General features: G+C 39.5%; 1 protein-coding gene across 1 annotated transcript; it reads right to left on the bottom strand.

Annotated features, from left to right (window-relative positions):
* Positions 1 to 497: 497 nt before the first annotated feature.
* nrip2 (nuclear receptor interacting protein 2) lies at positions 498 to 27,554 on the bottom strand. Its single transcript, XM_010771477.1, has 6 exons — positions 26,989 to 27,554; positions 13,892 to 14,179; positions 5,857 to 5,939; positions 5,311 to 5,408; positions 2,997 to 3,049; positions 498 to 1,994 (listed from the first exon to the last, which is right to left on the bottom strand). Exons 1-6 carry the CDS (start codon positions 27,142 to 27,144, stop codon positions 1,884 to 1,886), a joined length of 789 nt encoding a protein of 262 aa, XP_010769779.1. The 5' UTR covers positions 27,145 to 27,554; the 3' UTR covers positions 498 to 1,883.
* Between the last annotated feature and the right edge of the window lie 197 nt (positions 27,555 to 27,751).

Raw genomic sequence — 27,751 nt, 5'->3', positions numbered from 1 at the left:
CGGCACGGTTCACGTGTCATTAAAGCACAGCATGATCTGAGGCAGCTCTTGATTCTCCACACTATGAAAACACTCAGAGGCAGGTGGCACCGTAATGGGGACTCTTTATATCCTTGTGACAAACGTGAGGAGTCAAAGTGAAAAAATTATGAGTTTTAAAGACGGTTCTTGGCACATATCGCAGCCACTGTTGATGAGAATCTCTTGAAAGAGGTGGAGAGGGAAGGCAGCCGGGGTCGGCTTTTGGCAGCTTGTTCTGACCGGAGCTTGGTGGACTGGTCTGGGATAAGATTATGAGGTATTCCTCTTTTTCCCGTGTGAAACTCAAGCCAAAAACAAGGCATGAACAACCCTTGCTTTTGACTCCCATATGTAACAACACACACACACGCACACACGCGCACGCACGCGCACACACACACACACACACACACACACACAAACACACACACAGAGAGACACACACACTCACTCTCTCTCTCTCTCACACACACACACACACACACACACACACACACACACACAGCCCCTGCAGACACTTCAGACTAGTACACAAACATGCAGACTTATACAAAGGCAGAACTTTACAAAGTCATGCAGATGGAATGTTTTTGAGATTTCTGTAGCTGTCTCAAATATGTTTTTTCTGGCTGGCCTGAAGTCTATTTTTATTTGAAAGGACTTATAGGGAACTACCGGTACTTGTAATTCAGGCAAGGCGGTTGTGACAGTCTGGACTACTTCCCCCCTTCAGTCTTTTGATAGGGACAGAAAGAGCAGAAGGGTTTCATAAAGCAGAATATAATTACATCAGGAAAGGAGTTTATCCTCAGATCTCTCGTTTGAAATTCAAGATGAGAACCGGTCTTTGTTTCTTCTAGAGGTAGCCTGATCTTTGCCTAATTACACAAGACTTCAAAAAACTTCAAGGCATCTGAACATCTCCTTTAACACACAGGAGGGGGGTTCCTGAGTACCAATACTTGTTAGAGGGGTCACGTTGGTTTATAAAGGAATAGTTTAACATTTTGGGAAATATGCTTATTCACAATCTTGACACAATCTTGTCTGTACGGTAAATATGAAGCTACAGCTAGCAGCTGCTTAGCATAAAGAAACAGCTAGCTAGCTCTGTCCCAACGTTAGTCTTAAAAAAGTGAATCTGACAGTTTTCTCGCTTTCTTTCGACTAGTTTTTCGACTAGTTTTTTATGTACGTATACGAGTCAAAGGAAATTAGTGGTTGTTTTTTCTTACATTTGGTCGGACCCAGGCTAGCTGTTTCCCGTTTCCTGTTTTTATGCTAAGCTAACTGGCTACTGGCTGCAAAATCATGTTTCCCATACAGACATGATGGTTGTATCTCCTCATATCACTTTCTAAGAAAATTAACTGCCATGGCTCCCAAAATGTAAAACAATTAGTCTACTCTCAAACCAACTAAACTGAAATGATTTACACTTAACACTTTTTTCATTTATTTGATAATTTAAAGTCATTTTTGTACAGCCAAATCACGAAATATTCCACTAAAATTCCATTTAAAATATTATAATGATTTTTCCATTTTAGAGAGCATCATTGTACTCTCGCAGCTCAACATAGTATAAGTTGAATATATAATATAATCATAAAGAATGATTAGACCCTCAGATTCGATCTGCACAAAACAGGCTTACACCTGCTCTGAAAACTAGACTAATTTAATGTAATAGATAATCATAGTGAATGTCTTAATTCTACAAACACAATGATGCAAACTCAAGAAAGACGGTAGCTCATCCATGTTCTGGCAGTGTGACGGACACTGTGATTAGACTCTGTATCGCGCCACGTTGCTGCAGCCGGTCAGATTTAGAGGTGGAGGCCTCGGTGGAGTCGGGCTCACAGGTTCTCGTTGGTGTCGTGTTGGCACAGGCTGTCGTTCGAAGGGTTCAGATAGGGAATTTCTTCTCCCTGCAGCTTCAGGACCCGGCTGTTCAGGTCCAGGCAGCACTGTGAGGAGACACAGTGACAATTATTCAGGGTTAAAAACGGGGTGGGTATCCAATACAAATCTATATTTAATACAAAAAGTACTTAATTTCTCAAGATTTCTATCGACTGGTGCAGTAATAAACATTTGTTTGTTTTGGCCGAATTTGAAGTTAGCATATGTCATTTTTCCATTGGATAAGCTCTGGCAAACACACATGTATGATATTTACATATTTTTTTCAACAGCATAATCTCCACATATCATCACCAGCTAGACAACAGTACAAGCTTAAGTTAGATTAGTTAGTTAAAAGCTAACATAATGCTATGAATGAACCACATTGCAGTCGCCTGACTTCAAGTCACCACCGCTAAGCTAAAGGCTTTTTATTGATATGCTCCAGCAGTCTCTGTGTTGAACTTTTCAAAAACCCTATGGTAGTTTAAGCCAATACATTTAAAGAATTATTATTCTGTTTGCGGAAATGTAGAGAGAAAGCTCAGTCATGGGGTAAGCTTGATTAATGCATCTTAAAGATTACAAAGCCCTTAATGGCTAATTTAAAAAAACTAAAGAAAAAAAGAGCTCATGTTATTTTATGAGCCCAGCTGAAGTCCCAAACTAATTAGATTTTTAAGAGGGATATTAACCAGATTCAGCAGATGTAGTAATGAAATAACAGCGAGCACTAGTTCCAGATTGCCTGTGAGTCTCTTAATGGACTTTGAATTGCATTTTATAATGTCCAAATTCAAACTCTCCTCTCACAAAGGGTCCTCGATTCACTCCATGGTGGGTTTTACCTGCACAAAGGGGATCTAGTGCTGCTGATATGACACTCTCAGCATTTTCGTGATTATATAACACCACATGAATATCTGGTACGTCTTTCCCTCTGAAATGGACATTTTTCTTCTACGGTAGAATTTATTTTTCCTTTGCTTATGTAAAAGCCTTGTGACTGTTTCAGGCAGCTGACTCTTTAGAAAATCCACAGCAAAGGCAAATGTGGATCTTACTTTAAGTTCCAACAATGTCTGAAGACCCAGGCACAGCTCAAACGCCTCGTCCTCTAAAAGAGAAAAAGAAAAGATAAGTGGGGAAAAGTGCTTTATGAACACGCTCTTCCAAACATGCATACATCAGCCAGATTAAGACGTCAACACACTACATTATTAATGTATGTGTTATAGTGCTGGTACTTGTGAGGATGGGTATGAGCTACAGTATATAGTGGGGAAGTGAGCGTTTTGGAGCTGAGTGAGAATGTATTGTCCACAGTGGCGGCTGGCCCATAGGGGCGCCGCCCCCCCTCTTCCCACATGTTTGATTGTCATTAAAAATAAATAAAAATATATATTTAAAAATAAAATATATATATATATTTGTTTTTTTAATGAACAAGGTAAATATTATATAGTTGGTATCAGTAAAATGTATAATCTACAATAAAATCTCTTTTAAAATTGTTTTACGATGTCTAAAGTTACTGATAAGTCACGTTTCCTGCCTGGCCGCAGCGTGTATCATTACTCTCTCTCGTCCGGGCGGTAAGAAAGAGCCCTCAGCCAGAGCAGCAACAGCCAACAAGCTGACTGTTGCTATCTGTAAACTATGCCGCCGAAACATAATTTCAGCCAATCAGCGTCATCAGATCTGATGCTCAAAGGGCGCCCTGTCAGCGCCCTGGCCTGTGTGTCTGTGAGTTGTTTAGACTCGTATCCAAGGTGACGCTACAGTAGTTCGTCTGCAGGTGGAGACTCCGGTGCTAGTGGATCGCCGGAGCTGTAGATTAACATTTACATGCTTATTGTAGTTGTAAGGGCAATGCCTGTAGCACCATGGAGCATGTGTGCTGGACCTGTATTTTACAGGAAAGGAGTGAGCAGAGGGTCGAGTTGTCGATTCTTGTTCAGTTTTCATCTTCCTCACCCTCTCAGACTTTGAGTTGCGCTCGCTGCTAAAGAGACGCGCTACCATGGAAACAAAACAATGATGTAGCTAAATCAGAGTGGAAACAGACGTGAGTAAATCGGATTTTGTCAGAAATCGGGAGAAATGCGGGAGAAATATGACCCCGGGAGGAAACCGGGAGGGTTGACAACACACACACACACACACACACACACACACACACACACACACACACACACACACACACAACACACACACACAAACACACACACACACATCCACACACACACACACACACACACACACACACACTACACACACTACACTACTACTTACGTACTTACTACTACTACTACTAACACCAGTGTTCTGCAGTTTGTGTGGGCCTACTGTACTGTTGCACAGTTTTGGAAGATTCATAGCTAACCACATTGAAGATTATGGATTATCTCATATTGTTAAACCTCAAATTGTCCTCCCCCCCCCCCCCCCCCGCCAAAAAATATTCGACACACACACACACACACACGGACCGCCCTATATGGTTTGGTCACAGCCATTTCCATAGTCCAACCAAAAATATTTTCCACCAGCCGCCACTGATTGTCCATAAAGAATCAGGGTCTGGGCTGAGAGATTGGATTTAATTCATCAGATAAGAACTGCGACATAAATAATTATTTTTGTGGACTTTTCTCTTTGTGAGGAGTGGAGGAAGGTTAGTTTAAATGTGGGCAAGGACACAAATATTTCTCTGGAAATGGGATTTTAATTTGAAGGAATATGCTTTCGGAAATATATCCAGTTACTTTCTTGCTGAGAAATGGACGATGTCTATACAGTAAATATGACTCTCATTCGCAAGTTACTAGTCTTCTTAAAATTGACATTAAATAAGGGTGCTATAGCTACTTGGGATTGACACAATGGTGTTAATTGTTTGGGGTAGGCTATAGCTTTGACCCTTTCACTTCTTTTCAGTTCATGAAGTTAATTATAAGAATTGTGTCGCCTGTTAAAGCGTTCGGCCATGACACAAGATGGCTACGTCCAATATGCCAAACACTAGGCTTAAAACTGTAGACACTGGTTAACGTCATTGTGACTAATTCCACTTTTAATATTAAATAAGATTCGATTAGATGAGGTACTTAATTGATCCCAAAAACTGACTTTCAGATCAGTCTCAGTAGTACTTTGTGTCTATTAGCAAATGTTAGGATGCTAAAACACTAAACACTAGCAACAATTTTTTTTAGCATGTTAGCCTGGCGCTATTAGCACAAAAAACATCACTGCTTCAGTACATTCTCACAGAGCTGCTTCTAACAATACTGTGTTGTTAATGGAGAAAACTCTTCCAATAGTTGTATGATTTTGATGCATTAGCACTGTTTTAGTGTGATTTATCAATCTTACCTTTGACATATGCTGTGCACTGGACAGTCTGTCTGCCCAGCTGCAGCTGCAGATCCGTCACTGAGCTGCTCCCCCCACATGGTGAACTTGGCACCAGTCTATAAACACAAACACTCACACATAATATATTTATGATGTGTATTTATAAACATTTTTTTTTAAATTATTATTTCATTCCATTGTATAAAGTTGCTGTCTCTCATAATTGGATTTTTTCTCATTACAGTAAATGTCTATTTCTTAAGAATTTAAGCAGCTTAATATTAACAAGCATTTTGGAGACAAACAGTAAACCAATATTAGCAGCTTTTACTGTTTGCTTCTCACCTTAGCCTGATTTAAAATAGCACAGAACAAAATGTCACATCCTCTGAGCCAGTGCACAGATCTAAAGACTGTGCTTTATTTGGCATTTTAATAACTTTCCTATAGGATGAAGGGGATGTCGGGTCTTTAAAGAGCTGGAAAAACCTGCAGCGTATACGCAGTCATTGTTAAATCCCCCCTATAAAGCCTTTATTTTTATTTATTTATTGCGTTTCTCACCCCAGCCTCTGGCAGCAGGAGCTGGAGATGTGGTTGTGTTGGCAGCCGGTGTTGATGGAGGCCTTCACTTCCGTCTCGCAGCACTGTGGGGAACACAGGGGGTAATTTTGGATTCATAGTGTGATTTTTTCACTTCAGCTTGGCACCGAAACCCATGAGGAAATAACACAGTCACAACATCACATCGACTTTGGGGAGGCTTACAAAACAATTAATATCGTTTATTTCTTTTGAACAAATCCTTTCAACTCCCACGTGCATGTGAAACTGCCAAACTGAAAAATAAGTTAATTAACTTAGCACAAACAAACAAATCTCCCCAATCGCTTCATGTTGCTGACTGTATCCTGACAGGATGCTGAATCTTCAGTTTGTTGGTTGCGCTTGGATTTTTCTGACTTAATGAATTCTAATGCATCACCAGAGCATAAATTATTAACCAAATGAGTCATCCATGCATTTAACTCATTAGTCAACAACAAGTTCCACACTGACGAGACAAGTGATCTCTAACCAGTCACGTGATAACATGATCACATAAATTAATGGTTATCTCTCATCTTTTAACCAGCTCACAGGAAAATGTACTCCACCCTGCAGTTCCTCTTAACAAATGCAGCTCATAAGTATGTGTCTGTTGGTGTTTGTCCTCATGATATCAGTGACCCTTGCACTATTGCTTGCATTAGGAGCACTAAGTTGCCCAAAGCCAAGGGCCTTATTGTGCTCAGGCGCTGCTTCAAACACTTCTCTGAGCAGGCTTTCCTACACGATCTGGCGAGGTTAAATGGCACTTCATAGCTTAATATCACTTTTTATGATATTAATAGAATGCCCCCCTTAGAAATTCAGAGTTAAGAATAGGAACACTCCATGGTTTCTAGAGAATATCTGATCTCATGCTAGAAAGTCTAACACTAGTGATGACTGGCTTTAAATGTTCAGCCCTTATTAAAAAAGCTAAAGCTGATTACTATCTGAGCTTAACCACTGATTGTTTTAATGACCATTCTAAGTTCTGGAAAACAATTAAATCACTACAGAACAAGAAGTGTTCTAGTTTCCCACAAAAACTGAAGGTCAGTGATTATTTTATTTCAGATACAAATGATATGTCTAATGCCTTTAATGCTCACTTAAAAAAGGCTGGTCACATTTTTGATGAGCAAATCATGACTCTATGCATGGTCGTACTCACAGCCCTATCAAGAGATTAACTCCCCTGTTTTCGATGTTGCTTCTTTCTCGGTCTCTGAAGTCTTACACGGTTTGCACTCAATTAATCCTAAAAAGTCTGACGGCCTCGACCCTTTATTTTTAAAAATTGCAGCTCAGATTATAGCACAACCAGTTATTTGATATTTGTAATCTCTCCCTGTCCACTCACACACTGCCAGCTGTGTGGAAGCAAGCTCTTGTATCGCCCCTCTTGAAAGCTGGTGATCCCACTGCGTTGAATAACTATCGTCCTATATCAAATCTTTCTGTGTTATCAAAGAATCTTGAGTCCCTAATTTCTACTCAGCTTAAACTTTTTTTAAATTCACAAAACATCCTTAACCCTATGCAATCTGGATTCAGATCAAAGCACAGTACTGTTACTGCCAGTCTGAAAGTCTTAGACGATATTAAGGCTGCTTTGGATAAAAAATATGTTTGTGTTGCATTGTTTATTGACTTAGCCAAAGCATTTGACACTGTAGATCACCACATTCTGTCTAATGTTATGTTGGTGTCTCGTTTCGGTCATAATGCCATTTGCTGGTTTCAGAGTTATCTAACCGACCGTACTCAATACGTCAGGTTGGGTAGTACTGTCTCTGACCCTGTCACCTTGGAGAAGGGAGTTCCACAGGGCTCTATTTTGGGGCCCTTGCTCTTTTTATTCTATGTAAAAAATATTTGTAATCAGATGCAATTTTCTACCTATCATATGTATGCTGATGACACTATTGTATACTCATGTGCTCCTTCTCTGGATATGGTGGTTTCCAATTTAAAATCAGATTTTATCACGCTACAGCATGCGCTTCTTTTTAGAAACTGCTGTTGAACAGTAAGAAAACCAAAGCAATGCTTTTTGCTCCCAAGTCAGCGTCCTCTTGGCTCTCCATTGACACCCTTGATGGCGTCTCCGTTGAGTTTGTCGATACATACAAATATCTGGGATTTTGGTTGGACAGAAATCTAAACTTTTAAACACCACATTGAAGTTCTTACTAAGAAATTGGCATTCACTCTTGGCTTCCTTTACAGACTTAAATGTTATTTTTCAACTTCTTCCCGTAAAAGTTTGGTCTCTGGCTTATTCCTGTCCCAGCTTGACTACGGTGATACAATTGATAGATTTGCCTGTCCCACTGTTTTGGCCAAACTTGACCCACTCTACCATGCTGCACTGCGATATATATCAAATACACCAGGACTCATCATTGCAAACTGTATAGCCTAACTGGATGGTCCTCACTTATATGCAGCATTGGTTTTTATTAATGTATAAATCCAGCTTCCACTGTACATATGTGCCAGATTTGCCCCAGTTTGTGACTCTTAACCTCAGATCCAGTGCCTGGATACGGTTCCAGGTTCCTGCTGTGCGGACTGAGGCTGGAAAAAGGAGTCTTTTTCATTATGGTCCTTGGTCTTGGAATGACCTTCAATCAAGCCTCAAACTGACGGCACTTGTCCCTATAGCCTGTTTTAAATTGAAGTTGTCTGAGGTCCTTACCACCAGCTGCTCTTGCAGTAATAAGTAGTGCCTTTCTTACTGTCCCAAATGTGCACAATGTAGTGACTGCTTTTTCGTCTTTTTGTTTACTTAGTTGTGTTCTCTGTATTTTATACGTCTTTGTTATGTGTAGTGTAATAATGTGTAACGTTGCTGCCTTCTTGGCCAGGTCAGCATTGTAAATGAGATTTTATCTCAATGCTTTTTATTTGGTAAAATAAAGGTTAAATAAAATAATAATTTTCCCTTGCAGAGCTTTTTTATTTCGCAGCTTTTACTGTCTGCTTCTTTCCTTTACTTACACTGATTTTAAATTAAAATGAGAACAAAATGACACGCCCCCTTACGCCCGTGGCGTGCAGAGATCAAAAGACTGTGTTTTCTTTGGCATTAGAATATGTTTTCATAAAGATAAAAGATAAACTTTTTAGTATTTGCTACTTTCTTTTCTGTCATCTTTACTGTTTTGATCTACTCCCATCGCTCTCATGGCATCTTTTTCGTCAGAGTGCAGCTGTTTTCAGCAAAAAAAAGGTCTAAATATCCCACTGTATGGTACCTGCTCAACACAGCAGTTAGCGATTAGCTGGTGCTCTAACTGTAGCATTAAACAGCTAAAGAGCCTGATATTCCCTCTGAAGTTGGTCAAATCAAGTGTAGCTATATAAGTTTCAGAGTCCTGCGATCCCCTGCTCTATATCCTCTTAATATGTTATTGATGAGATAAGGGTATTATGTTCTCTTGAATCTACGTTTCCCTATGTCAAATGTTAAAATTAACCACATACAGCTACCAATGATAAACATTTAGAAACATACGCCCTTAAATTTGTATGAAAGATGGTTTTGCTTTAGTTTGTTTATACATGTTTTATCTCCACTGTGGCTGATGAATATTTAACAATCAAACTGCACTCAAAACGCTCATCTCTATTCAACCTTTTGCTTATTTAAGTGTAAGAATAGCCTGTACCAATCTCTTACAATGTATATCAAGAACATAGGACCCTGGGAACAGCGGATTACCTTATATTGCACAACAAGGATACAAGCATGACTCAAATGTAGTAATTCAACAGGCATTATGCTTTAATATCTCCTGACATTTCTCTTCTTTTGCATTTCTCAGTGGCTCTGCTGCCTGCAGGGCACTTCATGTCACACATAGAAAATGTACAGTGCAGCAGATTGTAATGGGTTACGCGGACTGTCTCTAATGCCCTCTTTCTATTCAGCATCCTCTACTCGATGCCGTGAACACATGTAGCAACATGACTGTGGGTAACAAATAAATAAGAGTGTGGAATATGTAGAACACATGGTAACGCTACATGCATGTGAGATAAGAAGCATGCTGCACCACCCCCACACTGACTGAACTGTGTTGCGTGCAACCATGTTGCGTGCAAATACATATTTTTCCACTATCATATACTCCACAATCTTTCATTCTTAGTCTTTTTACATGAATTTGCTTTCCGATAATCTGCAGGTGAACAAACATTGTAAAATTCTTATGGAACAAATCCTTGAAACACTGCAGCGAATACTAATATTATAAGCTAACTAATAATGAAGGGGTGTTTTTATAATCCTTTGTAGTACTCAAAGTGGAATGACATTCATTTTAAAAGGAGCACACATAGTCCTTTAAACTACATGTATTATTTTCTCTGTAGTACCAGTTTTTGGGATTCATGTATTTTTGCTAATGGATGTAATGACCTTCTGTTCGTGAAAATGTACTCTGAAAAAGACCTGATTTGGACAAAATATCGTCCCTTTAAATGAAGTGTATTTTGGATTCAATATGCAGGTAATGTTTTCATTTAAATCTTATGATGAGGCCACTTTTCTTTTTTTGTACCCTACTTAAATCAAACAGTTGCCTTATATTAAAACTGATATATAAGGCTCATTTTCAGTTTCTTGCTTTATGTATTTGAGGTTTCTACTAGAACATGTTTAGAAGCTCTAATCTTCAAAAAACAAATGTTCTTATAGTTTTCTCCCAAAGAAAAGCCTGCCTTTATCATCTTGCAAGAAAAATTGCACGGTATTTTCTCAAAATGTGGAGATACTGAAATTGGGGGTGGGTATATTGTAATAAGCCTGCGTGTGACATAAGAAGGGAAGGCACATTTGAAAAGCTTCTTAAATGTTTTGATATCTAATTCAAGCTCAAAAACAACTGACTCTGTTGTCTTATTTCACATTTAATGGGTTGGTATTACTCCACATACCCAAATGTATGTGAATAAGCAGTGCAAAAAGCAGTTTTTCACCATGTCCCCCTTTTAGAAACATATAAACCTCTTATTTAGTGTCCAGCAGTATCCACTGTGGTTCCAGAAAATATGTCAATATATCTTTCTCTCCCTTTCTCTGTAACAAATCAATACTTTATCCAACGACCCTGGGATGTTTTCCCCTTTGGATATAAAAGGTTCAGTTTCCATGAGCCTTGTTTTGATCTCTCACCCATTCTGAGCTCAACCTCCTTTGTCCTCACAGGCAGCGCAGCTTATCAGCAGGAACACAAACCTGCGCTTTGTCTCGTCCCAGCAGAGCAGACATTCTTACGTTTAAAAATAGCAGCACAATGATTAACTGTGGAACATGTTGCTTTCAATAAGTTGATGATGAAACCAAGCGAAGCACAATGAGTAATAGGAGAAAATGCTGAATCTACCACAAAAGTCTAGAGTGGCCTGCTAATTTTTAAGAACACTCACACACAGAGGGAAGCTTTTTAACACTCCCCAGGGAATAGCACTGATTAATCTTTGTATTGATTTCTTACACAGGATGAAAAATGGCTTTGTCCTTCGTGTCAAGCCTTGCTGCAATTATCTATAATCAAAAAATGACAAAATATGTCTTCCTCTTGATGTAGGTTAACTATAAGATATTGGTACCATATCTATTTGTCTCCTTGATGAGTGGATTTAATAGAGAATAAACCCTGTTTTCATTAATAATTATATTTATCTGTATGATCTTGTTATTCTTTTTGATTTACAGTGAGAAGAATATTACTATTTGCTGACATTTTTTTTTGTTTATTCCATGAAATGTCAGAAAATAGTAAAAAAGAAATATCCAAGAGCCCATAGATAATCAACAAATGAGAAAAAAAGCACGTGTTTGTAATATGTAATACAATATCAAAATGACTGTCAATTATTTATTTTATTTATTTATTCCTCTCTTATACTGAGACTAAAACCCATACGAGGGAAAGAAACTGCCCTCTTTCCGGATAGCTTAATGTTATTAATGTGTCTGTGTGTCTGTCTGTCTGTCTGTCTGTCTGTCTGTGTGTCTGTGTGTGTGTGTGTGTGTGTGTGTGTGTGTGTGTGTGTGTGTGTGTGTGTGTGTGTGTGTGTGTGTGTGTGTGTGTGTGTGTGTGTGTGACAAACTGGTGTTGTGGAGTTTATGTTGGCATTTTCAGGACAGGGAGGGTATCACTAAAACAGTATTGAGCTGCATTCTGGGAAATGTAGGATCAGAGGCTTGACTCAAATTAGGGACTCTCTACATCTCAGCTACTACCCTTCATTTTTCATCTTGTTTCTCCCAACTAAACCAAAATGATCCCTTGTCTGGCCTCTTATCCCAAATGAACAGCGTTTGTGCCTTTAGTCACAGCAGCTAGTGGAGGGTTGACAGGAAGTGATGGTGAGGGATGTGTCAGCTTGGTCATGCACCAATTCCTTTGTGCACTTGTGTGCAATGTACGCAACCATTGATGTGTTTGCTGTGCTGGCGTCTTTACAGGAGCTGACAATGCACTGTGGACTAATCTGCAGCAAGCAACCAAAAGCTTAACGTTTAAAGAGGCAGACTGACTTCATTGTTCTTTACACTGATTATTACGTATAATTCTGGCTGGGTGCTGTACAAAGCTGAGTCTCTTTTTGGAAGACCAGGATACATCTTGATGTTTGCTCGATAATGTATCGCCACAATATCTTGATCATGCAAGTTGGATAGAATATTATTATTAAATGTGACCGCCAGCTGATCAGACCTGTTGGATACAGAGCCAAAGAGCGAATCATCCAAAAAAAATCATGTATCCGAAAAATGTATTCCCATGTAATAAAACTGCATTCCCAATTTCATTCGAGGAAACATATTTTCTCTCAGATTATCGTCAGATTCGTCACAGTTTTAAACGTGATAAATATTATGTTTTGAACACAGTCATCCATCCTGACCTCCTACCTTAGAAAAAGGTTATGCTTAGAAGACAAATTTTTCCCTAAAATAAGGTTAATGCATCGACAATGACTCACACAAAGTCCAACGAAACCTGTTTGATTTTAACAAGCCACAATGGCAATTCAGTTACCTTTATGAGCATGTTAAATTGCCACTGCATCAGTACTGTCACGATTCTCATTTCATGTCACGTTTTTATGTCTAGGTTTGGGTGTTTTGATGTTTCCCCTCCTTGTTATTCCACGGTCTGTGTTCCTTGTGCTGCTCGTTTGTTTTGGGATATTTTGGATACTGCCTTTTTTGCCACAGCTTTTGTTATTTAATAAAGCTCATTTTTCGTTAATACTGCTTTTGGGTCCTACCTTTTCCACGCACCCTAACAGACTTTTGTTTGTGACTGAGTTCACCGTGGAGTTTATGTGTTTCCATGTGATATGTTCGATAAGAGCCCTTGAAATAAAGGTATTATCAGTATTATCTGTGTTTGGGTCCTACCTGCTTCACTCCTCGTATCAAGTACTTGAGTGAAGGGTTGTCCACAAGCGGGTTCAAGAGCCAACATTGTGGAACCCAAAAGAGGGATTACCTTTTGGTGACTGCCTAGGTTGTTAGATAAGCATCTGCATGATTTTTAATGCACATTTTTTCATATCTTGTTCCCTCTATATACTTCCGCCCACACAGATTGTTCTTTTGAATCCCTTGTTCAATTGTTAAGCCTGAATCCTACATGTAGTCTGTTTGGGCCCCATGCGGAGGTGTTAACCAGATTGCACTTACAAACCCCATGACTCAGTCATCTGTTGTTCTTTTCCAGCCAGACAGCCGCTGGGCCCTGCTGAGCTTTTTGTGTTTGTAGAAGGAGAACAAATGAAGAGTGGGCTTTGAGTGGTGAGTCATGGGAGCAGAACGGTGCTGTCTTTGTAGCCCAAAGTTTCAACATTTGGGCTGTCAACTTTAAGACTCACGATTAATCTCGAAAACGTAATGACAACATAAGTAAACTTGATGATTAACGCAATTAAACATTTCTTATCTATTGACACCACTAGTTAAAACACCTCTTGTACAGTGCAGTACCTTGCATTGAACCACTAGGGCAGTGAGCAGGGTGGGGCTCTTCTGTCTGGCCCCTGCCTCGCTGCTGTCGTCTTCATCGTCCGACCGCAGGCTCTTCTCGCTCTCCTCCAGAGACTCCCTCTCCTCCGTGGAGTCTTCGGCGGTGCTCTCGCTCCTCTCCTCAGCGTCCACCGCTCTGTCCTTGGCGTCGGCCAGCGGGGAGCGGGTCATGGCGTTGGCGTCCCGGGCCTCGCTCCGGAGCCGCGTCATGTTCCCCTCCATCAGGCGGCGCTGCACGATGTGAGGTTGCTAGAGGGAGGAACATTAGATAAATAAATGTCAGAATGTAGGATTTACAATAAGATTTTCAAGATCAAAACAATAAAAAACAGGAAAAAAGAAACTATTGTTTGTAGAGCTTCAGAGAGGATAATTGTGCAATCGTCATTTATTTTAGGCAAAAATACATAAAATGTATGGTTTCATGTTCTCAAATGTGAGAATGTCCTTTTTTCTTACAGTGATGGAGGTAATGAAGTACGCTACATTTAAGAAGCCAGTATTGTACTTTTGAATTACCACAGTTGTCTTTTAACCCTAACCCTAAACATTGACAAATTATTATAGGCTCAGATATATAAACCAGCTGTGATGAATGCAGACATAATACAGTATTTTAATAGATTCTAAAATGGGCCATTATGCCTAACAATTACTTTTGGTATAGTATATAGTATACTTTGATGTCAATACTCGTACTTTTACTTTACTGAGATAATGGTCATGCAATTTATCTTTGAATGCAGCCCCACTTAAATGCCAACTACACCACTTTTGTATTCTAGTCAGCATTTTCTCTATATTTCAGTCTTTACAGAGTGAAATCTCTGCAACACAATTTGATTAGAACAATGTTAGTAGGCACCTGTCGTATAATCAGTATATTCAATGTATGTCAGAGGATAGGCAGGATCTGTTCTCATGGTGAATAGATACATATTTATAGTATTATTATCTCAACAGAGAATGTCACAGATAGCTTGTGACGCAAGACACATTTAATCTGAAAAAAACATATGTAGGTCATTGTGTTAAAGCAACATGTCAGCATTACTCCAGATTATCTGAACACTCAGAGAACATGATGTGTTGCTCTCATAACGGCAATTATTTATACACATTTATGCTGATTGAGATGGAAATGTTGAATTAAAATCAGTTCCCTGCTGACAAATGGTAAAATCATCTAGTAATAGTGGCATAATATACAGAATTTACTGCCCTTGGTAATTTCTGTCTTAATTTAAGGGCAATATTGGCTTCATTTCAAAAAGTGATTTGTAAATGTTCTATTAAAGTTAACCTTTTGCTTTAATTGGACTATTACACACCCTCAAAAACATTCTGGCTAACCTTTAGCACCTTTAATTAATTCTTAGTACTGCCAGTTTCTTATACATTTAGAAGTACGTTAGGTGCCAGAAAAATAAAGGTTTCCTTTTCAAATAAAAAATGTACAGCTTGTTGGTTTGTTACAATATGTGGTGAAATTTTTTCGGAAAACTGTAAGACAATTGTTTAGGACTTCTGTTTGCATTTACAGATTCAAGGAGATCAATTATGTGCATGAATAACTAGTCATAGTATACATTATTATTATTATTTAAATTGAAGGACTGGCATTGAGGATAAATCTTTCAGACTTGGAAAATCCCATTCAGACGATCATATTTGGTAAACGTATTTAGATGTTATCCCGCAACTTACATAGTAATTATAGTTCTAATTTACAGTGTAAGGTCGTAAACAAACATCCACCATCTTTGCTGAATGTGAAGTGTGTTCTGTTTTCTCTGGAGCTGCTAAGAGAGGATATAGGTTATGCATAGCTTCGGTATTATATCTCATCGTCACCAAAAATGTGCTCTGGATGAGTCACACCGAAACTATCTTTAAGCCAAAAGCTATCACACTGCAGCAGGCGGACTCCATTTCAACTGTGAATGCTGAGGTGAGTTACATATTTTTGAAGCGTAGCATCAGCCGTAGCATTTCAGATACAGCCCCCGCCCCCACACAAAGTAACTCACACTGAGATTTAAATTGCTAACTTTAGCCTTCGTGGGAAAAAATGCTGTTCAAAATACCTGAAATGTAAAAGTTGCATTGTAATGTCATCAAAGCCAAATCAAGGGATGCTTTCAGGTCATCACTCGCACTAGGTGTGCGATTTCTGGTATGACGGACATTTTTTTAGACAAAACCAGCACACCCTCTCCTACACCCAGCACTTTTTAAGCATGTTTTGTTTTATCTGGCTACAGAAACACTATTTGATTATGCATTACATAACACATGGTGTACAAAACATATGTGTTACCATTTTTAATCTATACATACATCAAAAGTGTGTTGATCTCAATTAAGGAAACCAACATCAACAAAACAACATGATTCCAGTGACTGGCTGTTCTTTTTGGAAAATATATAAAAGTAAATTGTATTTAAACTGCCTGTTTTCTCTATAATCACATTTGTGTTCACCAGAGCACAGTCTGGTTCAGACTTTCAGACAGCACGCTTTAGAAGAGACGGTCCCCGACAGAGTCTCTGCTTTATTAAACCACAAAGCCTTTGCTTTTACTTTCTAACACTTAAATCCTCTGGATCTTTAAGGCTAATTGAAACGAACAAAGGTGAGAGCTTTATTTAACCCTGAGGGAAATAGTGTTGCCGTAGTTGCAGTATAAAGAAAAGCCTGCAAATATTAGGAGTACTATAAATGAGTGCAGCATATCAAAATAAAAATTGATTTAGCTCTTAACATATACAAAGTAGTATAAGCAAATAAACTATGTTGTTAAATCCTTCATAAAAACATTTCTTACTGTAGAAAGAAAACAATTAGGGCAGGTGGATGTCAACTATTTAAATATGTAATATTTTCAACCAATGCAGTTTACACATGTATGTATGCCTGTATACTCTACACCAGTCTACCTCAGAATTATATTTGTATTCTGTTTTATATTTTGTACTTATATATAATTTCTTTACTTAATTTTACACATTTTGTAGCATCATTGTTGCAAGGAGCCTTAGAAAAAGGGCAACGGCAGCTTTCATGTAATTGTTGTGCATACTGTATGTACATTAAATACTTGAACTGTATATTCAGCACTCAACACATAGTGAAAGCAGGAGGAAGTTCAGTCATCTTTTTTTCTATTTTCCTGTTGTTGTAAGAGGAGGAAATGTTGCACTGTTTGTCAAGTCAAATGTCATTGAAACTCCTCCTGATCAAAGTGTGGAGTGAATAACTGCCCTACCAGCCAACATTGGCATCTGTAGAGCCATAACGTCTCAGTTGAAGTATATGTGGTTGATAGCCAATCTCCAAAAGGCCATCTCCATCTGTCTGCCTGTTGCTCTCACATGCTCTGTGTTGCTCTGTAACTCAGCCTTGGATTTCTACAATCGTCGCTCTCTTCTGTCCAAATGCAATCAACCGGCCTGCAGTGGCTACACTGAAATCAGAAAACTGATTCACAATCCAATGTTCCTATTGGAGAAGGTAACCCTGAGCGTGGCTGGTGATGGCACTAAGCTAAAACAGTGATTTTCCACAGACCTGAGAGCCATTTCTGGGTCATTCTGGGCATTTGACCGCCACCAGAGGCGCAGACATTGGCCATCTTTTGATAAACTGCACATTTCTCAGAGTGCATAATGGTGGCTAAACTGAGATATGTCTGACGGCTCAGTGAATGAGACAGGATTGGTTTTTAGACGACATATTCTGAGAGATATATGTGCTATCAAAACCTTCTTTTGTCTGAGGGAACTCCATCCAGCAGTTGCGATTGATATTAAGGGGATAGTAAAGGGATAGTAAAGGTTGTCTTCCCTTTGTTTTATTTTCCACACAACTGGTCATTACTTGATGTTCTGCTCTGGTGAACATGCACATAGAAATGCTTGATTCTGCTGTTAAAGTATTCCTGACCAGAATTTCAACGAAGGACAATTTCATGGGCTGGCAAGCAGTAAGGAGACAGAGAAATATATAAAAAACAAAAATAGGAAAAGGCATATAGACCGAGGCCGTCTATATGACCTTGACACGCCTGTAATAATGTTATCTCATGTCTGAGCTGTTCAAGGTTTCAATCCAGCAACCTCAGCAGGAGGATCATCCAGGAGTTAGCTCAAGCTGCTGGGTCAAAGAGAAGAACTGACAACAATACAATGCTGCTTTTGAAGAAAGCAACAAAAAACACGAGATTTGGTTCTTGCTATTTATAGCCCTCAATTCACTATCTCCGTGTCCAAGCTGCAAAACAACAACACTTGGAGCTAATCAACAGCCGTGTCCATTCAGGGCGTTCGTTTCTGATCCGAGCTCCAGCTGTGTCCGAGTGCTTAACCAGGCAGAGAGAGTCCTCTCCTCCTCATTACAGCGCTCCTCCTTTCATCTCACCTCTTCTCATCCTTCTTCTCTTCTTCACATCTCCTCCCCCTCTTTTTCTGTACATCCCTCCTCTCTACATCTCTCCTCTTGAAATCCTTCCTCTCGTTTCATCCCTCTCTCTCTTTACTGTACGTCTCTCTTCTTCTTTCTACATCTTCCCTATTTACATATCTCCTCTCATTTCTCCTCTCTTTTCCCTCTCTTTTATTTCCTCTATACTTGTCTATCCTCTCCTCTTTACGTCTCCCCTCTCTTCTCTCCTGACTTCCTCCTCCTTCTCTCCTTACTTTCTCATCACCTATCCTCATTTCTCCATTTCCCTTCCTCTCGAATTTCCATTTTCTTTTATTATATACTTTCTACCTTTTTTTCAAGTGTTACCATTTGTTTTTACTGTCTTTTCTTTCATATCCCCCTCATCATCTACCGTTTCTTTTCATTCACTTTTATTATTTACCTTTCCTTATTAATAACCTCTCCTTCTTTTCAGTATATCTTTCTTGCAACCAGTAGAAATCCCATTGATAGCATTTATTCTCTACGCCAACCCAAACGCTGAGCCTCAGATAAGAGTAATCCAAAAAGTAGTCCCTCCTCTCTGCAGGAACTCTTCACATTGAGCTCCTCGAGATCAGATCAAGGAGCTAAAGCATTTTTTATTGTAAAGTCCTCCACATTGGCCACTTCCTCTGGCCTCTCTGGTGTTTGTGTCCTATCTCCACATGGGGAATGCACTGGCTGAATCACACATTTATTAACAGTAATTATCCTCTTCTGCAAATTAGAAAAGAACAGCTTGTCAAAAGGGGTTACTCACAGTCAGGGCTTACATGCATATGCTATAACGTGTGAGTCAGCAGGAGTGGAATATATTATTTGAATGAAATGGCTTATCGAGTGTGGTGGCAATGTTTTTATTCAACAGAAGAGGGAAATAATATCAAGATCCGACCGTTTGGAGAGGAGGGGAAGAGAGAGTTTCCTCCTCTGTGTTCTCATGAGACCAGAGAGAAGATCAGATTGAATCTGATAGACACACTGAACACAATGTAATTTCATTTCAATGGTCGGCGTCTGTTTTCTGCTGGGCCCAGACTGCTCTGAGGTCAGCTTGAGAGCAAATCATGGTTAACATTGAGCTGCTAGCAGGTTGACATTCAGTATCCACGCTTGTGTACCGGTTCAGAGGTGAAATTGGCCATCTTGCCTCCAACAGGGTGCACATCAAGTGTCTACTCTTTGAGGTGGATACTACATTTGAAAAAATAGTGCATGAAGTACAGATAGAAGTAAAATGGAGGCAATTAAGGTACTTTAAAACTCTCAGCGCCTGATTGCTGTTATTTACGTCATAATTCGTGAAGATCTGAACACATGATGGATAAGTTGGAGGTTTAGTGTGTCTGACACTTTCTAAAGATTTAATCAAGTTTATAAATTTGATCAGTATCAAAGCAATCCCGTGATAGTTGTCTGTACATCCTTTAGCACATTGGTAACATGAACTGTAAGTAGCCAAGTCTGTATACTTTCAATTAAAAAAACTATTAACTTTAATAGCCTAAACATGTATAGGCCACAGCACTTAATCCATCGTTAGCTATCCCAAAAGTATCATGGGGACTGTCATTTCAAAACGTTGAGGCTGATGATCACAATACAATAATTGTTCATTGTCAGACGAATTGTTATTAGGACAATTCCTAACTTTCCTCATGACACATCAACACCAAAGTTATCAGACTGAAAATATGTGAATTGGCATCAGTCATACAGCATGCTGTTGGATTTCCTTATATGAATGCTAATGAAGACAGCAGGCAGCGGCGTCCCATAATGAGTTCATCTATTATACATGATGCAACCTGCTGTCTAAGCTTCATCTGACACTGAATTGTTTTATTGTTGAAGCAGCTGAGGTGGAACTGGCATTGCAGAGGTGTAATCTGTCTGTTAATGTTCACAGCATGCAGAGTGATTTTGGGACCATCATTGCTCCTGATTGTAAGATGTGTCATAAAATTGGCAATTAAAAAGAGCTTTTACCATCATGTATCACTCTTAAAGTCTTAAAGGAATGACTTTGATACTGAGGCTACGAGTCTCTGCTCTCCATTTTATCATTTTGTTTGTGAAGCTCAGGGTAGATCAAAATATGTTACCAGTTTGCCAAAAGGTTACTTATTTCCCATGAACCAAATAAAGACTGTTGATCTTCTGTATTCAAGTCACTGATAAGGAATTCCAGAACCAATAATGCTTCACATACTCCGAATGTGTATTCATCCTCGAGGGAAAATAGTCCTCAACAAATGCACTATTGCCTCCTGTCCAATCATTTGTGTATCTTCTACTTATTTAGTTTGAAAGCTCTCGAAGAAGGAGAATTAATGGAAATGGCTTTGAGCTAGATCTTATTGTTTTTTTCGCTGATATTCATTACATTAACTTCAAGGTTTTGCTGCTTGTCGAAAAGGAAAGTGTGCAAAAAACTGGTTGAACTGCTCTCTGTTTGACACACTGTTTCCCTGTACCTTTATATTTACAGTCTATATGTTGCTGATGTGAGTCCTGTTGTGACCCTGAACAATAACCAGTCCAAAGCAGTTGGACAGAAAGACAACTGTCATTGTATCAGGCCATCATCCTCTTCCTCCCCCTCCTCCTCCTCCTCCTCTTTCTCTCTTCCTCTGTATTTATCTCTCTGTGAGTGAGATTATGGGCTAATTGCCATGTGGACTAATTATTTGGCTGCAACAGGCTGCTCCCTCTCATCCAGTCAGATGAGTTTTCTGAAGCCATCCTTCTCCTTCTGACGGAGACTCCAGCTGCCCACTTCCTGTTGCATGTGGCTCCAGCAGCTTCACATCTGCTGCACCTCACTTCCTCTTCACTTCTCACACCTCTGTCCTTTCTTTTGCTATTTCTAACATCAGTTTCTGTCTCTTTAATAAATCCGAAAACCCCTGCACAAAATGTCTCTTTCATCCAGTCAATAATAAGTCACTAGTGTGGAAAACGGATGTATGCAACAATAGTGATGATATGTTTTTGTATAAGATCCCATTAGATTGGGCATTTGTTGTATTGCTAAAGGATCAGTTCATGTATCCATTAGGAATATTTGTATCAACTAAAGGCCTATAAAAGCCTCTATTATGTTGCTTTGTATATGCTGGTCTTTATGTCTAAATACATAAAAGCCTTACTGATTCATTGATTAGTCAGCCATCATTCTTCCACCTCCAGCTTTATATTTTGAATGCTCACCTGCATGTAAATTACCTTCATTTTCCCAGATGTACATTGATTGGATTTTGCTTTCAATTTAAAACGCCAACACTACTTGGTTTAATGCGTCAGAGCTGTCCATAGCAAACAAATGAACAAAAACATTTTCGTTTTTCAGTATGTTGCGTTCTCTCTTGTTGATGGGGTTGTTTTGTCGTTTTGTATTTTTAGCCTCCCTTCTTAATGCTGTGCTGTGGGAGCAGCTGAGGCAGTGTTGCCGCCCCTCCACAGCTCCAGATGACACGGAGAGAGACGAGTTCACACTAACGCCTCTCCAGCCCACCTAATTGTCTCGGGGCTAATAATAAAGCATCTGAAACCGATTGAATGCGGCTTGTTTGGAAGAGAAGAGGAAGAGGAAAACTCCTGAGAGCCCGGCGATTACACAAAGGGACATTGTCGTGTTTGCTCTTCACTCTGAAGTACTACTTTGCCCTTTAGGGGAAATTGTACAGTTGATTTTTAGAAAGAAAATCAGGATATATATGAATATAAAAACCTGTCTCCAGATGAGAATGTGGACTACTTGACTTTTTGAAAGGACAGGACATCCTAAAGGTCACAAATTAGGGTTTTGCAGAAGCACAACTCCTCTCCCTTCAAATGTATCTATATTTAAGAAATGTCTTACAATTAGTTTTCCCTATGGATAAAATGACTAGATACTTAATGCGCACAGCTCACTTTTTTCCATCCATCCTTTCCCTCTGTGTCATCTAAGCCCAGTTCTGTAGCTTTTGATCATCCTCACAGTACCTAGGGACTCTCTCGATTAGACAGGCCTTCACTCAGACACACACACACACACACACACACACACACACACACACACACACACACACACACACACACACACACACACACACACACACACACACACACACACACACACACACACACACACACACACACACACACGCAAACTAACACACACGCACAGGTTTCAGACTCACCCAGCTGTAGGAGAGGGACATGAGCAAATGGATAGCTAAGCTGCAGGGAGAAAAAAGAGAGATGTGTGCAACACAATAGAAGCACTTTTTGGATTTTAAAGGACAGTATACCTTTGTTGAAATGTTCTCCAACCAAACATTTCACCAGTTTTAAACCATATGGGTTGGCAAATAGACAAATGTATTGTTTTAAGTGATTTCTAGTTTGAAGATTTTTTTTTAAGTGGGGACACTTCAGTTCACAAATGCTAATATTTTATCATGAATAAATACTTCAGCGTTTTATACAAATATGCTTATTCACTTTACTGCATACTATTGTCCCATCTGTAAGGTAATAGTAACAGCTGCAGGTTAGCTTAGCATAAAGACTGGAAACCAGGGGGAATGGCTAGCTCACTAACAAACATGATATATTTTTGTTTGTTTGAGCCTAATACAGTTCAGTATATAAGAAAATTGCATTTGTGTATTTGTAATGTAAACATAGAGAAAATGATGTAAAAAAATAACAAAATAAAACAGAAGATTACAATCCAGACCAATATATCTTAGGTTAAAAAAGTATGTTTTTTTTTTTTTTAAACCAGCATTAGGTTCAACCCTTCTACAAGACCAGCCTTCAGAATCATACATACTTTTTACTAAAGACTTAGACGGCATATGCTTTACAAAAGTTTTTTTCTAGCCTGATACAATCTGAAAAAATATGAATACTTCAAATGTTTGGCATAGACAGAATACCACAACATACAGGAAGTTCCAACACTGAAATGATCGTGTTGCAATGTCTTTTTGCTGCAGCCTTGCAAACTGTTATCTCCTTGGTGTGTGTTGCGATGCCACAGTGATTACTCAATAACTTGTCCACGCCGGGCTCAGGTGTCGATGAAACTGGGCTCAGATGTTTCCAACCAAATCCCCCAAACACACACACTGGCATTCCCTCCTGTGCACAGCCCCAGTCAAACCCAGCGTCCTCCATGGCCCTTTTCCTGTTCCATGCTCCCCTCACTCTGCAGCATGGAGTGATGCTGCTGCTGAGAGTGAGAGGACCTCGGGCTAAAGAGCAGCAAAACAAATGCTCTCTTACGTAACAGGCTCTGCTGCTGAATTACACTCTGGACAGGGCAGGCCAGCAGAAATTAAGAGGAAGAAAAATGAAGCTACAGCCAAAATATCTGGGGCATAAAAGCATAAAAACCTTTATGACTCAGAAGACCCATATTTAAAGGAATGGCTTGACATTTTGGGAGTGAGACTCGAAGCTGGGGACGTATAGGCAGACAACTAAATAAAATGTTCTTCCTTATTTGTTGTATGTATGCTTGCTTAGCCTATAGATGTCAGAAAAATAGAGAAAACTACCAATGATGACCTCCCAAAGCTGTAAGTGAAAAAAAATTCAAATCGCTGATTTTTGTCTTTATCTTCAAGTTAAAATGAATGAAAACAAAGACAAGCGGCTAATCTGCACTTTTGAGAGACTAGAACTAGCAAATGTTTTATATTTTGCCTGAATAATGACTTAATTGATCAAACAAATTGTTGTCAATTGAACCTTTTAGTGGAGTTGGTTTCAACATAACTACAAAATAATTACATTCTGCCTTTTGAAATTGACACTGATAGAAATGAACCATATTGATTTCCAAGAGAAGGGGGAAATGATCAGTCATTGTCAAAGAGCACTGCCTGACATTTCTCGTATGACCTTTTGTTCAACAAGGCTACGAATCAAAAAGAAAATAGTCATTCTTCAGCAGTTACTAGATAAAAAGGCTAGGACATGTATAACTAGAAGATGTAAGTCAGGCTTCCTACAGAAAAACTAATGGATGGACAGCTTTATCCAGATCACCTCATCTTATTTCAGAGAGGAGTCCTCAGAAACACACCATGCTTCTTTTCCATGTAATGTGTATTCACAGCCTGAGTGATTCTGCATGGTTTCCGCAGAGTAGAGACACAGGCATGATGGAGGACTGCTGGGCTATTTCCATTCCTCCTCTCAAGTTCCCAACATGGAAAATTACTTTTATAGATATCATTCAAATAATGCTCTGCTCCCCGTGGCCATGTCTCGCCACAGATTAAGCTTTAGATAACTGCTGAGATGAGCTTCATCTAAGAGGAAAAGATCATAGTTTAAAGAGGCTGTTCAGGCCCCTGCAGGGTGAATCACTGGCAGCCAATGGGTGATTTGAACTCCTTCAGCAGCCAATGGGTGATTTGAACTCCTTCAGCAGCCAATGGGTGATTTGAACTCCTTCAAACGAATATTCTGGGGAACATTATCTTGACTTACATTATCTTTTCATTTTATGCTGCTGGGAATGCCATTCATTTTGCAGTATTGTTGTTGTTAACCATAGTGTGGGATACATTGAAATGTTGACCTGATGATGGCGTTACGGTATATGAAAATAGTAAGGGATCACAATAGGTATCACAAGTCATTCTTAGTGGGGCATGAATCCAATCCAGATATTATTTATAGAGATATTTCATTCAAAACCACTGAAAGTCAACAAACTCACTAAGATTCAAATTCTCAAGACCATTTTATGCCATTGCAATAGGATTAAACCAGACATTTGTTCAGTCTGGAACAATTCCACAATCTATTAATTCCACTTTCACATAATGTTATCACAGGAACACTCGAGGGTATAGAGAAGACATACAGTATCTATCAATGCATGACAAAAAGAAGAGGAGGAGGTTATAATGATTTCTCTAGCAGTACATGTTGGTATTAAAAGCTGGCAGACATAGATGTATCTTAGTGTTATATCAGAGCACTGCATCAGAAGGATTTGTGTGTTGAGTTTCTTGGAGAGCTCTGGGGAATCTGGGAAGCTGCCATCAAACCAAAACTGTGTCACAGGAGGAGGAGGTGGGTAATACATTGCTAAGATTATTACAGGGGGTTCCTCCTCCAGAGCATATAACAGCTTGCTGTATAGGCTTCTGGAGGAAGAGGAAGTGAAGAGGGGGAAGATGTCTTTCATCCTATATGTCAACCTTTAAAATATGCGTGTGTTCCTGGATATATATAACGACCTTTCCCTCTGTACTCTACTTTAAATGGATGTTTTGCTTCTGTGTAAAGTGCAAAACTCAAAATCCTTCATGGTTTCATGAACTTTTCTTGGAGTAGTCCCTTTTCAAGGATACACTTAACAACATACAGAAGATATAATAGTGCATTAGTGTGGGACATGGTGGTCATACTTAATCTATATTAGAAGTCACAGCCAATAAGCAGCTGTCCTCTGTAGTGCTGAAACAATTACACACCAAAACCAATACTTGTTTTTAAGCAATGGAAAAAAATCAGTTGCATTTTCTTCAATGTGAAGGTTTTCTACATCAGACCAAAAAAGGCATTTGGACCTCTGACTTATAGCATTTCACATTTTGTACTCTTGCACTCTTTATTCTGACAGTTTAAACTTAATCATAATCCTTTTGTTGGAGCTCTTTGCCAAATATAGTGCTGTTTTCAACGCATGCATTTTGTAACTTTGATTTGTTTTGGTTGACCTTTGTGTACGCAAACGAAATATCTCTCATGCAAAGGTCTGGTGATATCATGGCAAGTTCATTTGTGACTTGAGTCGCACTCAAGTCCAAGTCATGTTCCTCGAGTCCTCATCTCTGGCCAGAGTCGTTTCAGGACTACAAGTTTGAAAATAAATGTTATAAAGAAGTGCGTTGAACAAACATCAGTATCCAGGCTTAAGACTACATTAGCCATTATTAACAGTGCACACCCAAACCACAGTGTCTGGTTGCATTGTGGGTAAGGAAGGCGTCAGGTTTTAACAAGGTCAAATAATGTGTGAAATAGCGTGGTGAGGTGAAGATATGTTCTTGTAGTCAGACCACTACAAGTTAGTATCGGTTAGCAGGTCACATGACTTCACATCTCCAATAGTAAGCTTAAAGCGCCTGGTGTTTGGCGTGATGACGTTTAGCATTCTCATTTTGCCACTTGTTAGCAACCGCCCATTTTTTAAGACATTTAAAAGCTAGGTTTTTATGACATATTTTATGTCGTGGAAAAACACATGAAAATCCCTTCAGCTTTTATTAACCACATATCTTATTTCAGGCATCTAACCACAAACATATCCAAAACATTGATTCAAGACAAGGGAACAGGAAGTGCTCAAATACTAACTAATTTCCAGGTTTGGAAATCCTTGCATCAATCTATATAGAAGGTAATATATATGATTCTGCTGCATCAATTATAACCAACTTTCCATCATTAGTCTAACATGTGTCACTGCAGTTCTCTTTCAAACATGACATGCTGCTGGATACTCAACCCTTAACATCTTCTAAGCAACAACAGCCTCTCCAATCAAATCATGACCTGATTGTCCACTCACCAAGTCCTTGGTTGTGCCGAGTCTCTTCAGCCCGTCCAGGGGCAGGAGGTCAGCTGAGTCCTTGTGTGAGAACTGGGTGGCCTGCTTCAGACGCCTCTGCTGGTGCAGGATGGCTTTATCCCGGATGGCAAGCTCACCTTTCTTCGCCTCACTCATGTTCTTGGTCTGTAAAGCAGTCTTTTGTGGAGATTATAACCTCAGCAGCAGCAGCAGCAGCAGCAGCAGCAGAGAGAGGCTTCTGCAGACAGAAAGAGACAGAGTGTGCGTATGCAGAGAGGCTGAGAATCCCCAGAAGGCAGCTTTTTTAGGATTGCTTTCGGTCCTTTTTAAGCACCAGAATAAACCTTCCGCCCTGTTCTGCCCTTTCTGAAATGCCCTTCCCTCTGGGCTCTGTCTTTCTTTCTCTGTGTTTGTAGTCCTGGCATGTATTTGTCTCTGCAGCTTTAGGAGCTATTGTCCTGTCCTCTGTTGAAGACATGCATCTTCCTCCTCACACTGTCAAGATCTGCCTCAGTGTAGCAGAAGCTGTGTGGAAGGTGTGAGTGAGAGTGTGTTATTCCCCCTCCCCTCAGTGCCGTCTGTCCATGGATCTTTCTCTCTCTCTCTCTCTCTCTCTCTCTCTCTCTCTCTCTCTCTCTCTCCTCCGATCCCACCTCTTTCCGTCACATACTCAACAGACGCATGCTCACCTCTTAAATACAGAGCACATTTCCTCCTTTGACTCAACTGAAAAAACACTGTATACTGTACATCAAATACATAC

This window comes from Notothenia coriiceps, unplaced genomic scaffold, assembly GCF_000735185.1.
Source record: "Notothenia coriiceps isolate Sejong01 unplaced genomic scaffold, NC01 NC01_scaffold00000339, whole genome shotgun sequence".
Classification (NCBI taxonomy): Eukaryota; Metazoa; Chordata; class Actinopteri; order Perciformes; family Nototheniidae; genus Notothenia; species Notothenia coriiceps.
This window is presented reverse-complemented; position numbering and strand designations above follow the sequence as displayed.

What these genes read in the sequence shown, in the direction of transcription:
- nrip2 (XM_010771477.1), bottom strand. Translation starts at nt 27,144, where the DNA reads ATGAGTGAGGCGAAGAAAGGTGAGCTTGCCATCCGGGATAAAGCCATC. An exon ending in CCCTAGTGGTTCAATGCAAG is followed by an intron (nt 5,940 to 13,891) that starts GTACTGCACTGT and finishes TGTTCCCCACAG; the next exon opens with TGCTGCGAGACGGAAGTGAA. An exon ending in GTGCACAGCATATGTCAAAG is followed by an intron (nt 3,050 to 5,310) that starts GTAAGATTGATA and finishes TTTCTCTTTTAG; the next exon opens with AGGACGAGGCGTTTGAGCTG.